This window comes from Heliangelus exortis, chromosome 2 (genome assembly GCF_036169615.1).
Source record: "Heliangelus exortis chromosome 2, bHelExo1.hap1, whole genome shotgun sequence".
NCBI classification, from domain to species: domain Eukaryota; kingdom Metazoa; phylum Chordata; class Aves; order Apodiformes; family Trochilidae; genus Heliangelus; species Heliangelus exortis.
Genome location: NC_092423.1, coordinates 7,634,973 through 7,650,957, shown reverse-complemented (window position 1 = coordinate 7,650,957; position 15,985 = coordinate 7,634,973). Strand labels below are relative to the sequence as shown.

The 15,985-nt window shown below is 38.0% G+C and overlaps 1 protein-coding gene across 31 annotated transcripts in view; it reads left to right on the top strand.

Moving 5' to 3' along the window:
• The window catches only part of KMT2C (lysine methyltransferase 2C), a 197,041-nt gene that overhangs the window by 37,464 nt on the left and 143,592 nt on the right, over positions 1-15,985 (top strand). For all 31 annotated transcript variants that reach the window (XM_071734713.1, XM_071734685.1, XM_071734711.1 and 28 more), the window contains one exon: positions 12,097-12,185. In XM_071734713.1, the coding sequence (XP_071590814.1) occupies positions 12,097-12,185 (89 nt within the window). The remainder of the gene's footprint in view (positions 1-12,096; positions 12,186-15,985) is intronic.

Here is a 15,985-nt window from a genome sequence, read left to right as displayed (position 1 = left end):
AAGCAGTCATGCTTCTGTTTTGATAGCACTCTCTTTAGCAGCTTTTTCATGGATTGTGTATTAAATGTTCATCATGGTCAAAGCTTCCTTTTCACATGAAATCTTTTAATATATTGATTGCAAAATACTAATGTTTTTAAGATTCTGAGGACACAGTGTGCCTCAGTTGTAATTCTTTTGTCATTGTGAAGGCTTTCAGATACTTTAAGGGGTCATTTCAGTGCACAAAAATAAAACCAAAGAAAAAAATTATGCAGAAGTAAGTAGCAAAACAATGGTTTTGCTGCTGAAATTTGTGTGGCCAAACTGTGAGCCCTGTTCTGTCCTGTTGTGGTACCAAGGCAGTACTGGGGTAAATCTGAGTAGCCTTGGGGCCACTCTGAGTTACACCTCACCATTCGTGCTTCCTTTAGCAGTGTTGGCTTCACAGGTGGTTGGAAGTATGGCAGCTACAGAGATGCTCTGCCAGCTTTTGATACCTGAAGGTACTTATGAAAGGCTTGATTAAGAAAATTTTTGAGGCTGTGTGGTCTGGTAAGAAGAACTGAGTTCTCATGCTGTAAATGTTAATTAGAAGCATATGTGTATATGTAGAAAGCAAGCTGAAATAAAAGTATAAATATCTAAGAAGCTGTCATTCCAGAAGGTCTATGCTCAGAAAAGATTAGGTAAATATACAAATAGTCCCATTGTAAATGAGCTTCAGTATGATTTCTGATTATCTTCATTATTTATTTTTCTGATGGCTTCTGAAAGTGATGCAGATTGTAATTTCCAAACAATTTTAGATAGCATTGCTGACATTGCCACCAAAAGCAGCTTCAGTTGCTTTACTCCCTCTCCTTCTCTGGCAACTCTTCCCTGTTATGGGTCTTCTCCCTTGTTACTTCCCAAGAAACAGTTGTAGACCTATATCAAATGAAATAGGATACCTGATCAGGAAGAAAATTGGTTGCATTTTGCTGGGTATAAGTTGAATCCGTGTTCCCTCTTAGCATCTGTTTTGGCATTATTTCTATGTCTATAGGTTAACACATTTGAATCTTTAACATTTTTGCATTTTTCTGCATACTGAGACATAAAATGTTGAGAATTAATTTCCTGTTGCCTTAAAACCACATTTCCTTGGTTCAGTTTAAACTGAGGGTATCTGTGGAACTGGAGAGAAGTCGCAGAACTTGAGGACCTTCTGCAAGTTGCAGGGCAGTAAATGGAGTAAACTTACTGCTTGGGTGTCCTTGGGTGATGGCTTCAGAGGAACTTGACCTGGTGGTATCAGTTGGTTCTCTTGGATGCCTTCCATTGTAGTAGCTGCTGTAACAAGGCTTGCTGGATACTTGCCCCTATCCTGTGACACTGATACAATTTTGTTTATAACTCTGACCTGTATCGTATGACGATTGCTGAGCAATAGATCATTCTTTTGGTAGCACTTCTGTCACAGCCTGAGCTCATCTGATGCTGGGGGGTGTCAAGGGGAGATGATCAGGTAGTAGAACTCCTTCAGCATCAAGTGCTGGAAACTCATATGTTTAATAAAATGCCCTTAAAGAAAAAAATATGAAAAAAGGTAAATTAAAGAAATGAGGGAATAGCAGTTCTAAAAGGATACTGTGCATTTATGTATTTAATCTTAGTGGGCAGAGGACTGACACAGAGAAAAATAGAGCAAGTAGCGTGGTAGTTGCTCACAGTGATCTCAAATAAAAAAAGTGGTGAAATATTGAGAACAGTGGTGTATGTCAATTATTATTGTCTCAAGTAAAGATGCTAATTTCAAAGTCCTTAGAACAGAGACATTCTCTAGTATAATTATATTATTGTTACTATTTGTAACCTATTTGTAATTGTCAGAAGGTAAATTTGTGTCTCCAGGTTCACAGAATCTTCTTCAGGGATGAGAAAAAAGTGTTGAACAGTTTTGTTAGCAGAATGCAGCATTTATACCTTATCCATGTCCCTAGAGGTTGATCTGTCTTATATACAGAAGCTTTTACACCTGTTTGAAGACTTGTATTAGCTGTGGCTTCACTTTGGAGCATTGCTTATTATGCTATTTTTATTGCTGTTTATATTTCACAATAGTATTTCCAGAGTTTTGTTTACTCTGGTATAAAAATAGCTTCCATGATCTGTCTTTTAGAAGATTTAGTTCTAGTTTGAAAACAATTTGGTTAAAGGTAAAAATAATTTCTGTGTATTATAAATGTACACTGACACCCATCTGATTACCTTGCCCATTTTCTTCTGAGATTTCTTTTTATTCTTCTGAGGTTTTCCAAGCCACCTGAATAAGTTTCAGTAGATTTTTAATTAGCAGGTTGATCTTGTGTTTCTCCCTTTGGCTTTCTTAAGTTTAGTGGTTTAATTGAAATAAAAATATTTCATAATACTTGTTGACATTAGCTGAAATAAAAATGCATTTCTTTATAAGGAGCACTAAGGGTGCTAACAGATGGAAAAGCTATGTGGTGATATGACATTTGTTTCTGTTGTTTTTTTATCTTGTCTAAATCAATTTTAGATTGGTAATGACAAACTGTAGTTAACATGCAAGAACTACTTTTCTGACATGCTGCCAATTATTTCTTATTAAGAAGATTTTACCTGCTATCTTCCAGGTCAGCATCTTGCATAAAAGCACATTATTTTTGTCACTTTGGGTACTGCTGTCCCTTTTATGTCCTGATCCTTCTAGTTTAAACTTAGGTACATATAGGAAAAAGTAAGAGGGAAATATACCAGCTCTGCATTGGTAAGTTGATTGTTGACTTTTGTAAACAGAGACTCAAGTGAAATAGGAGGATGGACAAATCTCTCAGAAAATCCTGTAACACCCATCCAAGGGAAAGATAGATGGAATTTTTTTGTGATATTAGTGGTATTTGTGATACTGGCATCAGGAATATTTCAAAAACAGAAGAATGACTGGAGTTATTTTCCATATAACCTACAAAAAGACTTGTGTTAGGTATTATTTTTGAAGACATGAGTAAAATTGATTTGAGACAGAAGATACTGAGCTTTGTTCGATGAGAAAGAATGAGATGTTCTGAGTAGACTGATGCATTTTGATAGATGCAGGATCTGGAAACATCTCAAAATGATGTAATGCAAGCAGGATTCAGCTTCTCTTGAACAAAATTGATGTAGTAGCTAAGAATATTTGCATAATTTTATTTTGTTATCCTAACTGAATTAACAACAAATAGAAGCAATGGTTAGAGCTTATCATCACTGTATGCAGATTGTACTTGCTGGGTACAAAACCAGTTTTTACCCAAAAAACTTTGGTAGTAGGTAGTTCAGTCATTTAGATACCTGCACTGTGTGTGTCTGGGTCTTACAGCAGGCAGTGCAGTCTGCACCTGCACTTCAGATATCCAGGGAGAACATTTAACATAAGAAGACAAATGCATTTTGAAAGAATCTTCACAATCTTCCTGTGGTAAGACTCTGGCAGGCTGCAAAGTTTCAAAAGGAAATCTTTAAAAATTACTCTTAATTAATGGTGCTAAATTTACAAAAATCTGTTCACAGAGACCAAAACTTCCACCAAGTTCCAAGTACTTGGCGGCTGTTTCTCATGCATGATGACTCAGATCTGCTGAATTTTATGTACAGGATCCTGAAATCAACAGACATGGGAACTGCAGTCCTTACCATTGTACTGCCACCTTTATTCAGGAGAGAGTAGATGGCAAACCCTGCAGTGTAGGAAAAAGCAAGGGGCTGGATAAATCTGAATTCTTGCAAAAGGCCACGTTGTCAGTACAAAATGTCAGGCATTGTGGCTGTCAAATGATTGGAGAAGTTAAAACTCCCCAACATTGTAGTCATGGAGAAACAAATCTTGAGTTGTGATGCAAATGGATGCCTATTCTAGCCATCAAAAGACTGTGTGTGGTGCAGTAGCATATTTTGGTGCTGTTCTGTTTACTTACAGGAAGGAGAAATTACAATTACAGTGTTTGATGATGCAGGTGCACACGTGAAACTCAGATGAAGGATGGGTGGTTTGTGTTTTTGACAATGCCAGTGGTCTCTTAGCTGCTATCACTGCCATTTCATCCTTCTTGCCTGTTAAAACAGAACATGTGAAATCATTCAGTGGTCTTGCTAAATGTTCTTTAGCAAATTCATCAAAGAGCCTCACGTGAACTCTTGTCCAGAGGAATCGTAAGAGTACAGCCATTACCCATGGTTGTACAGATGGACAGATACACAGAACTAGCTGGGCTTGGAAATGTACAGATGGCTCTGCTTGTAGCTGCAGGTGCTCCCAAAGATTTGTCTAATTTGGTTCCAGAAAGGGTTTTAAAAAATAGTGCAAGTGCTGAAATTCTGGTATCTTGTTTTGCATCGTTTTGTTAGTGAATATGGCTAAGTGCATTGGTAATAACGTGTAAAAGATGTACTTTGTGCAACTCTGCAAATATATAATGTGTTGGAAGGTTGTAATTGCATCAGAATTTTTTTTAATGTAATTTTGAAATGTTTATAATGGTTAAGGTTGGTATGTTTTGTGTTACAGAACTAAAACTATAAGCTGCTAGTCAGACACTGGGGCTTCTTTCAGTGGGAAGGTAGTTCTTGAGAAATGAAAACCTGAAGCAATTTTTGATGCTGTATATTGCTGAGTTAATGTGACAGATATTTTACTATAAGTAATTCTTGCTTACAGTATTTTTAGGTGTATAAACAGTCGGTTTGAAATGTAAAAAGAAAGCTGGAAGATCTGAAAGCCTTTTTTATGTTTTCTCATGCTGTTATTTGAAATATCTCCAAATCTGAAGAGTCCATACTTGTAGGTCAGGCATCCTGGTTTCATGCTTTTAACATCAAACTTGGATTTTCTCACCTAATGTCATAAAAAGGTATGCAGAAGTACGTTGTAGTGTAGTATCCCTAGCCTCAGTATTTTGACTTGTAACTGGCTGTAGCAGAGCTGTGACTCCATGGTACTCTCTGGTCTCATGTTAAGAGTTTATTATTTTATCTGCCTGTGACTGTTTCCAACAATGAATCCTCCTTGTTTGGTCTTTGGCTGCTGTGACCCTCCCCATCCCCATTGGGTGTTCCCAAATGGGTGACAAAGCTGGAAAGATTTCATGGTTTTGTTAGCAAAGCTCTGTTTCAGCTAGGATAGTCTTTCTATGCTTTATCATTCAAAAAGATCAGTTCCAGCCTCAAACTGAACAACAATGACTTCAGGGGAGAGCAGAGAAAATGCTGAATATGGGTACTTTGGCCATACCAACCCCATCACCCTGCAGAGTGTAGCTTCAGGCTCCTCGGTCTGGTGGCCTTCTGCAAAATTGAGTTGAGATTAAGATTTTCCAACAGTGAGATGACATTCCTGTTACAGTAATTATGCCTCCTGGATTTGGGTAGACAGTTCTGACCAGTGCCTGCTGGCAGTTCATGCTATTTGCCTTTTCTCTGTCTCTCATGGAAAATAATTTTGCTCCAGTATTGGTCCGAGAGCCCATGTAGTGCAGGTAGCTGTGCAAGAGCAATTGAAGTTGAAAATACAGACAGCCCAAACTTCACATTTCCTTAAATGTACTAATTCATTTGACCTTTAAATTGTTGTTAGAACTGTGCAGAGCAAATTTGTTTTGACACACGATATTTTCCTCAAAACCTCTTTCAGGGCAATCTCTTTTTACTTCAAGAGCTCTGCATTCATCAGTCGGTTCCTCGTACATTATCTTACTTTTTGTCAGCACTGGCTGTACTCTAGAACTAAAGTGAAGAGGCATCTACAACATTCAGTACAAATAATCTTTAAAAGGCTCTTATTTGCATTTCTTTGAGTAGCGTAGGAAATCTTTGACAAATCTCCCTTTCACTGGGGAGTACTGGAAAAGTTTAGATAAGAATTGTCAAGCGGAGGCTGGGTTCTTTTTAAGCTTTTTCTCAGACATCCTTGATCTCAAAGGCTATAATTTTTTTTAATTTTATTTTTATTTCAGTGGTAGCTGTATAAAATATAGATGTGAAAAAAATTCAGCTCTGAACATGTTACAGACTGAGTGAATGAATAATGCTGAGTGAATCAATAATATCTTTTAGAGTGCTGCTGGTTAAAGGAGATGTAAGTTGGGAAGTCACAATGTTTTGGTTTTAAACGTAAGCTGGGTCACTTCTCTTTGATGTAGTTATTTATTAAAATACTATTATGCTTAATAATTGTAATTTCTAGAGAGACAATATTTTCTTTGATTTTACCAGAAGACTAATAGGCACTATCAAGTATATTTCTGAGATCTTTTAGTAGTGAAACAGAAGGTTGAGCAAGCTTTATAATGAGATTTTAATGTCTGATTCACAAAAACAGCTTCCTAGAGTCTTTCACTTCTCTCCATTACTAAAAGGTCAGCTTTTTTTCACCTTTGCATCACTTGTGAGGTTTCTGTTGCACATCTTTTCTGTACATCAGGGTCTCTCTTCCTTTAATATAAGTATATCTAATATGAGAATTAAATAGTAAAAAAAGTATTTGTTGAGTTCTTTTTTTATAATGTGTGATAGAAGATGTTGTGGAGGTCAAGTTCAAAAAATATTTTCACCTGTTACTGATTGCTCAATTAAAAAAATCCTCTTAAGAATCTTTAAAATCAGAGTCAGTAAGAAGCTGGAGTTAATGTGATGCCAAGATTCCTGTTGTAGGCTTGTTAGTGTTTAGAACTATTGAAATAAAGTCTAATTAGCTGGTATCTGTCTTGCTTTGTTCATTTAACCTAGACTTGGATGTAGGATTTCTCAGCTCTTAGAAGTAATAAGAAATGAATTTCAAAGTTGAGTTTGGGACTGGGGATGGGGGGGGAACAAGCCCCTTTCCATGTAGATATTTCCATTAATTTTATTCTTACTTTCTGTGATTCCCTTTGTGTGGGGCTACTAGTTTAACCTTGGGCATCTTAGCTTATACTTAAGCACAGTGAAACTTTTACAGCTGTTCTTAAGACTTAGAGCTCAGAAGTAGCTGGAGCATGTGCTTTTGCACACCTGTTAATAAATTCTTGAACAGGCTGTAACAGCTTTCACCCATGAAACCCATGTGTGAACATTAATTCGTTCCTAGCCGTGCTGATGGCAGCACTAATTGAACCTTTTTATAAATCATTCCTGTACCATCTTCCAGGAGAAGGCTGTGGACAGATGTTCACTTAACAAGACATCTGTGGTGGTTTAGGATGTTACAGTATCCCAGATGTTACACTGCTTTTTAAGGTTATTGGCCCTGTTTTGTACGTCTGGTACGGTCACTGTGCTCAGCACTTTGCAAAGCACAGGGAGGAAAGTAGTTTCTCCCCTGAACCAGTGGCATTTAAGGAAAAGGGGAAACTTGAGTTGTTTGTATGGATTATATGGACATATTTTCATAAGCCTGAAACAAAACGCACTGGGTTAGTAAGGCAGTTTCAGTGGATGGTCTGAACAAATTGTCACCTGAGCAACTCAGGGAGGATTCGTGGAAATTGGTGTCTGGCTGTAACTTCTGGGTAATGATAAACCAGCAGCCTGGCAGTGACAGGCATCTGAGGATAGTCCCTGTTATTTCATGTGGTTCCAGGAGATGTTGGCCCATGGCCTCATTAATGATCACTTAGTGGAAAAAAATGAATAAGATCCAAGATGTATTTTTGACCTGCATAGTACTTGTCAGGTTTCTTTGATATTGCTGTGACTTAAAAAATAACAACACAACCCAAACCAACGAGAGAGATGGGTGGGGAGGAAAAAAGGAAAAAAAAAAAAAAAGCAGTTAGTATCTGATTACTGAGTAGGACACTGGTCCATGTTCTCCCAGCATGGCACATCCCTGCTGCTCTCCAATGTGGCTCTGCAGAAGCCATTCCTGGTGCCTGGTGACCTCTCTGTGAAGTTGGCCTTGGGGACAGCCTCAGCAAGGCTTACCCAGGGCAGAAGGAACACCTAATGCTCTGCAAAAGGTTTTTCTGGGGACTTCTTTCCCGTGGGCTAAGTTGAAATAGTTTCCTACTCAAAGAAGAACTAATGAGATTTTTGTTTGCTAGGGTGTGTTTAAAGGTGAAGATTAATGAAAGTCATTAGCTAAGAAAGCTAATTGATAACAAGTTTAGGAGTAGGTCACAAAGGATTTTGATAAATGATTCAATTTTATGTAAATATGAGTAAAAATATTGTAGACAATAATTATCTTCAACTGGAGTACTATATACATTAAAAAAACATAGTTTTGTCTTTTGTTTACTTCATTTCACAGAATGCTGAATGTGCTGTTCAACTAACCACTTGAAGTTAGGTTTCTCTCTGTGGATCTGTTCTTTTAAACATAAAAAAAATGTTCTTTTGTGTCTTTTGTTCTAAATTGAACTCCAGTGTAGGAAAAAAGGCAAGCGAGAAAGCCAGTTGTGGAAACTTTGGCAGCAGCTCAGCCAGTGTAACAAGCCCACTGCCTGTTGTACTAATATTTATTGTTGTTTTCTTACAGTGTCCCCGTTGGTCAGGCTCTGCCTGTACATTTTGTTCTTGGTTTGTAAGCTTTAGGAGTCGTGGCTCATCTGTGTTGGGTACTTGTGCTGTCGTGAGCTGATGGAGTCTCATGTAAAAGTGTGAGGTTGTTACCACTCCTCACAAGAAAGCTTGGGATTGAGCTTCAAAATCTACAACAGAACCACGGTGAAAATGTTTTGTGTAGCAGTGATGGATCAGTGCAGTCTGGGTTTGTGTCAGCAAAGGGGAATAGTCATGGGCTCTTGGCTGTTCCATCATGGTTTCAAGGCAGCAAAAGCTGGGCCTGCTGCTGCCTTGCCCTGGCAGCTTTTTTGCATCCCCCTTCAGAAGGATGAACTTCAGAAGAAAAAGTCAAGTCTCAGGAGCAAAACAGAGCACAGGTTTCTTTTCTCACTTTATTTAAGGGGGAGTAGAATAACCAAATGGAGACATAAAAAAATTTACAGGGTTTGTCAGTGGAAAAATCCAGTTTCTCACTTAAGCAAAAGCTTAATGATAAAACTATTAAAATGTATAAACTTAATGAAAATAGCATTAAACAATCCATGCTTATTATAAATATTTATTGTAATGATTAAGTATGCTGTATGACCTCAAATGATGTTTTCTGTGGAAACATTAAATTATAGTTGTCAGCACAGAATATATTTCACTGTTTTGTGACTTGAATTATTTTTTTCTCTAAGTCAAACATAAATTTATAGGCCATAAAATATCTTCTGATGGTTGTGAAATGAATGTAACTAGCAAAAACAAATTAATTATATAATCTGGTATTTTTTCCACTGCTTTTTCAGTTTTATTTAAAACCTGCACAGCATTTTGAAGGCTTTTTTGCAGACTGTTTGAGAAAGGGGAGTGGCAAGAAAACATGAAATGTGGGTATCTTTTGCTGAAAGAAGCCATTGTGTTTAGTTAATTGAAACCTCTGATTTTCTGTAGTGTTAAATAGGTTCTAGGAGTGAATACTGCTCTTGTTTAAAATACATGTTTTAAAAGGCTTTGTGTAGCACTTTGGGGTTTTAATACATTAAATGTAGTTTTATTAGGAAACCTAATGCCGTATGTAAATTAAGTAAACATCATAATCTAGAAAAGTAAAAGGTAAAAATCATAAGTAAATAAAAATCTTTTAAGTAAATCTTTTAAGTAAAAATCATAATCTTTCGTTATCTGGTGACCTGCACCTAGAGGGTATTGTTGGAGAATACTGAAATGGGGCACTTGTGAGGAAGCAGAATTATCATTTACCTTTGTGATGATTTCAAAGTAATCCTGCTTTGGTAGAAACTTGATCCTGGTTTAGTAGAAACTTATAACTTTGCATTGCAGACTGATAGTTAGTAGAAGAATAATTGGGATAGGATTTAGAAATAATCCCTGTTCTTAGCTGGTTGTGTTCTGTAAAGCTTTTGAGTGGTCCTGCACCAAGGGAAGTGATTTCACTTACTTCCATTCCCATCCTTTTGTTTGGCAGATGTGCTGGGATGTTGTGAAGAATTACAGGAAATGTAATATTTAAATGCTTCTGTTTTCTTACCAGCTGCATTGTTTTTCTGAGTGTCAAAGAGTGCTTACCTCTTTCTTGCTGTATCTCAGTCTTGCTGGAAGAGCCTGTTCTACACAATACACTGGATGTTTCATTTGCTCTATTCCCTGCTCTCAATTTTGGGTGGGAATAAAGCCATGTGGTGATCAGATGCTACTGAGAGAAACTTTTGTGTCCTTCCCACTTCCAAAACTCTTACCCACCTTCCAGCCAACTCTCTGAGTGCTGTATGGTGGGTGGGCTGAAGGGAGCAGTGTAAGAGTTTCTTCTGGTCACTATGCAGCTCATTCTGGTTTAAGTATGTGTGAAATGGGGGCTTTCAGAAGCTTCACTGGGAGCTTACAGAATGTCAAATAACTGAAGGGGATGCTGCCTTCTGTCTTGTCTAAGAAGGCTGACTGGCTTTGTGTTGTGTGTGTGCTGTCACTGCTTATGGATAAGTAGGCAAAAGGAAAGATACAGATCCCTTGGACACTGTGCCCCCTTTTTTCACCATTGTCCTGAAAAAATTTTGTGGGGATGCCAAGGAAAGTCCTCTGTCCTTCATCTTTTTCATCTCTTCTCACTCCCCTCTCCTCCAATCCCCAGCTCCTCTGAATTGAGTGGTTTGCATCAGGCTTTGGTTTGAGTCTCATTTTAATTCTTAAAACTGTTCCAAACACAATTTGAAGGGATCTTGTTAGATACTCCAGGACAGTCACTCCTCTTCTAGCAGGAGAGCAACACATACAGACTCAAAAAATGGTTCCAGTTCTGTGTACAGTCTTCCTCTTTCATCCATGAGAGCTAAAGGTATTAGATGATAGAGATTATTTTGTAGATTATTTAGTGGGTGCATATTATTTAGTGGAAATACTGTGGATGGATTTAAGTATTAAAAGAGACTGTACAAAAAAAAAACCGGAAATGCTGGTTTTGGAATGATTTAATCACTTAAAAAAAAACAAACCACCACTTTTTCCTCCCAATATAAAACTAAACTCAAACTTTTCAGAGTCCTCTATGAAAGAGGAGCCAGAGTGGTTTTCTGTTCGGGGGTGGGGGACAAGCAGGGTGCCCATGTGCTGGCCCGTGTGGCATCCTGATTCAAGGCATTTTGGTTGGGTGAATGGTTGCCTGGGAGCTCTGGGATTTTGGCACCACCGAGATGCCCCAAACCACTCAGAATTTGTGTACATGGAATGAAGCTCCCAGGGTCTCCCAGGCTTTCCATCAGCATGCCAAACAGGTTGCCAAGTAGCCTGGAAATTTGGGAGGCGAGGTGCCAAGCTCTTGGCTCCCTTTCAGATGGGCTGCTGAACAGCTGGGAATCTGGATGCTTGGGCTTCTCAACAGCCCACCACGTTTGCTGCTGAAGAATCAGGCAGGAAAAAACAAAAACCAAAAACCAAAAAAGGCTGGAATTGATGACACAAACCTATCTGCTTTCTGTCAGTCCTTGGTTAAACTGAAACAAATCAGCTAGGTATTTTGTTTTGATGTGCTGTCCTCACATGATGACACCTCATAATTCTTTGTGTCAAAATATGTTTCAGTGAAACTAATATGGGTTTCTGTGTAACCACTTTAGCTTCATTATTATTCTATAGAAATTTCTAACAAGGGTGCTCTGGATGGTTTGCTGTCTACTTTGCTGTGTAAACTCCTGACCAGATTTTGGATTGTGTTCTCTTATGTCTACCTATACTTAGCTCCTGTGCAGAGCAAAGAGGCTGCTCGTATGTAAAAATGTTGCTGGTTTAATGTATTTTTGATCAGTAGAAGTTTGTGATTCTACTTTTCTTGTAAGAGCAATCAAGAATGTGAGGAGCCAACTTCTGGTTCGAGTGTACATTGTTGAGAATGTTACCTAGGACAGGAAGCAAGGGAAGGAAACTTCTGATTTGTAGAAGACTCAGATCATGGGTTAGCTTATTTGTTATATATTTTAATGCTGACTAAATTTCCTCAAAATGAAATTATTAAAATTTTGAAGTTTAAAATTTTTATCCAGGATTTCAAAACTGCTTTCAGTTTAAAAAGAGTTTTTCTTATTTTTGCAGGCCTCGGAGTAGAGGAAAAACTGCAGTGGAGGATGAAGACAGTATGGATGGCTTGGAGGCAGCAGAAACAGAAAACACTGTGGAAACAGGTAATGAAAGGATACAGTTGATGCTGTCTGGTTATTGTTCTCTCTTGGAAATGCATTTAATTACATGGGACTTTGGTAGGCAAGAAGTATTTCTTTAATATTATAGTATGAAAAGTGCATTCGGGCAGTAGAAAAAGCCCCACTATATTTTTTAAATCTATATTAACTAAAGCATTTTGAGCCTATTGCTTTTGAAGAGTCTGAGGGGAACACCTCCATAGTGTCATTATTCAGAATTTTTTCTTCTGTTTTTTCAAGTCTGTATCTTACAAAAATAGAAGCTCTGAAGCAGCAGCTGCTATTTTTAGAAAGTTTGCCAAAATACAGTATTACTTATTGACCTGTACCTTCAGCCAACTACAGCATATTACATACCAAAGGGATAACTGGGATAACCAAATGTTAATGCTTCCCACTGCTGCTTAGGAAACAAGATAAATCTCTGTTCTTGCTTTTGTAAATATTTGTTACAATAGTACCCAAATGCTTCCATTACCCAGAGGGATCTTGCTGTACTGGACTGAGTGCTGTTGTAGCAGTTGGTGATTCTTTTTCTGGCAGGTTAAGAGTCTAAAGAGACAAGCAGATGAGCTAACACACAAGATAAAGTCCATGCTGCAGAACTGTCATCTCTTTGTCAGGCACATATCTGTAGCCAGTTGCCTGGTTTTAACCAGAGATTGAGTATGTGTAGAAGGATGAAACCTGCCAGGAAGGCTGATGCCAATTGGAGCAAATTTGTCAGTTTGAGAGAAATAAGTCTTAAAAATGCATCGAGATATAAGGGTTTATACATTTAATGAGGTGGCCCTATATGTGTAATGAGCAAAGTGGAAGAAGTGCAGAGATACCAACAGCAGAAACTGGTGGTCAGGGCAGCAACTGATGGAAATGTCAACTGAGTTAAGAGAGTTGTCACATTACTCTCAGAGCTGCGAAGCGAAGGGTGTAGAGTTGTGAAATTATTAAAAACAAATACAAGAGCTTGTGCTTAGTGTATATTTCTATGGAGAACAAGTAGAGGACCTCAAAAGAGCCATTTTTGCAGCAACATCTTAAATAGACCATAAAGGAGGAGGGTTGCAGGGGTGAAAGCCATGAAAGAGGAGGCTGAAATTATTAATGGATGGGGAATGAGCTTTGAATGTATATGCTGGTCTTGTGCTTCTTGCTAGGTGGTAAAAGATGTTGAGCAGGGCTTGTACTTGAGAGTAGGCTTTGGGGAGTGTCATGAGTATTTAGTCACAACTTGTGTTGAATTTAAGTGTTGGTAATGGTTTGTGGAGGGAGTTGAGATTAAAGCTTGATACGAGAATGCTGCATCATTTTATGCTGCCTGTTGTTTTTCTGCCCCTGGTAATAATGGTAGTGAACTTGGATGGTTTTCCAGCCTCTACAAGTAGGTAATTACCAGTTATTAAAGGTGAAAGTGAAAAAGTTTAATCAGGTATTTGTCTGTAGTAAAAACAGAATAGGGGAAAGTTAGGCAAATTCTAATTGTGTCCTGTATTCCACTTACTACTCTTCCTATCCCATGTATTAGAAACAGTCTTATGAAAGGGGACAGAAAGTATAATTATAAGTGATAAGTTCTAATTTGTATTTGTGTAATTTTTAAATTATAAATATTAAAAAACCAACCAAACAACAAAATACCAAAACCCAAACCAAAAGAAAGTCAAGCTTAACAACTGCTGGTACAGTGCTGTGTAGGGAATTTATTAGTAACTTTTTTTTTTTCTTGCTTTACATGTCATCATTAACAAAGTTTCTTATTAGAGATCTGAGAGTATTTTTACTTTAGAGGAGGGAGGGACAGAGACAATAATTTTTATGGCTACAAGAGTGCATATAGATAAGTCTCTCCATTATCCTTCATCAGAATCATCCTGGCTGTCATAGTTCCCTGATGCTTATTCCTAAATGTACAGGCAGCAGTGGAGCCCTGTGCTGGAAATCCTGATAGACAAAAGCAGTTCTGGGTCTGCTGCTGCTGGAAACTTCAGTGCTGGGCCTGAGATGGTTTTGCAAACTTTTCTCCCAAGTGAAAAGAAGCTTAGTTAAAGTGAAAATGAAATATGAAATCTTCTCTTTACAAGGGGAACCAAAATAGACTTGAAGGAGCATTGTCATTGTGAGAAATTAATAGAGGCAGAACTGCACTTAAATTATTTTGTAAGTTGAACACCATGTGACTTGATAGAGGTTTAATCATATTAATTGAAAAGGCTGCTGTCTTTAAAACTTACCCTAGGCTATTATCTGTGTTGAAAATAAAGGGTGAGAGAAGGAGTAATCTGTTTGTTGCTCCATGTAAAAGTTCATTAATCAAACTGAAGTCTATTTATCTTCTAGTTTATGGGTTTCTACTTGAAATTAAGAGGGTTTTTACTTTGTTTTCTTGTGAACAGTGGACTTGCCAACAATTTGTTGTAGTAGTTGGCAAACCAAAACATAATATAGTAATATTACAAAACACAATGAGATCATCTGAACATACAAAAACTCTTAACGTGCAGCTTCTGACATATTTTGAGTCTCTGTATTTCTAGCTTCTTTTTCATTGTTTGGTTCATGTGTTGAGTATAATCAAGAATTCTTTCACTGTGTGAGGTTTTTGTTTCTTGTTTGGCTTTGGGAATTTGTTTCCAGTTATGGAGTCTAGAATTACTGATGCCCTTTTTTGAAGCACTATTTTAATAAGAAGAGTTATCAATGTCAATAATATTTGGTATTATGAGCACTGTTTTAGGAAAGGGAGCAATACAGGAGGAGTGAAACTTTCCTCACAGGAAGCAAAAAAGGAGATGACCCATATAATACCACCCAGAAAAAAGAGGTGTTTCCTAGCTGCTTAAGTTTTTCAGGGAAAAAAGCAAGATAGAGGATGTAGGTGTTAAACATTATTTCCATTCATAATATTGACAGAATGTTTATTTAAAGAAAAAAAAGGTGTCCAAAATTCTTCCTGAAGTGGCTCTTCAGTAATGCTAGGGGAACAGTTGTTTTAATGGCAGTCTAGGAAACAAGATTTTAACAAAAATCTGTAATCTCTGAGGTAAAAAGAGGCAGGGTGGGAAGCAAAGCAGGGTGGGCTGAGTGCTGCTCTGGTTGTTTCTGTGTGGGTTATTCTCCCTGCCAACCACAGTGATTTCTGGGTCCTGCCTGTGTTCTGCCAAGTGCTGTGTTCATGAAGGTAGAAGTCTTAAAGATGGAAAGAGAGGGGGGTTTGGAATTTGGAAAAAGAAATTTTGGAATTTGGAAAAAAATCTGCTGGGAGCTATGTCAACTTCCTCCTAAAAGATGGTGCTGGCAACTTCTACTTCTTCACAGACTTTCAGCTTCTTGTAAACCTCAGCACAGATTTCTTTCCTTTAGTCACCAGCCATGCCTCTCTTGATGATTTCCTGGGTCCTCCCTTAGTTACTGATTTGCTTATCAGCTTCATGTAGAACTTCCCAGCTCTCTGTGCCTTCATGTTTCTTCACTCTGGTTCCTACAGGTGATGTTGCACAGGTATTCTCTGTCCATCTGATGCTGAGTTTACCCATTCCCCCCATTATTTTAGCACTGACAGCATCATAGCATGGTTAAGGTTGGCTGGGACCTCTGGATCTCATCTGGTCCAACCCCCTGCTGAAGTAGGGCCACCTACAGCTCTTTATCCAGGATTATGTCCAGATGGCTTTTGAATATCTCCAAGGATAGAGACTCCACAACCTCCCAGGGCAACCTGTGTGAGTAGTCAGACACCACTGACAGCAGGAAAGTCCTTTCTTGTGGTCAGAGGAAGCCTCCTG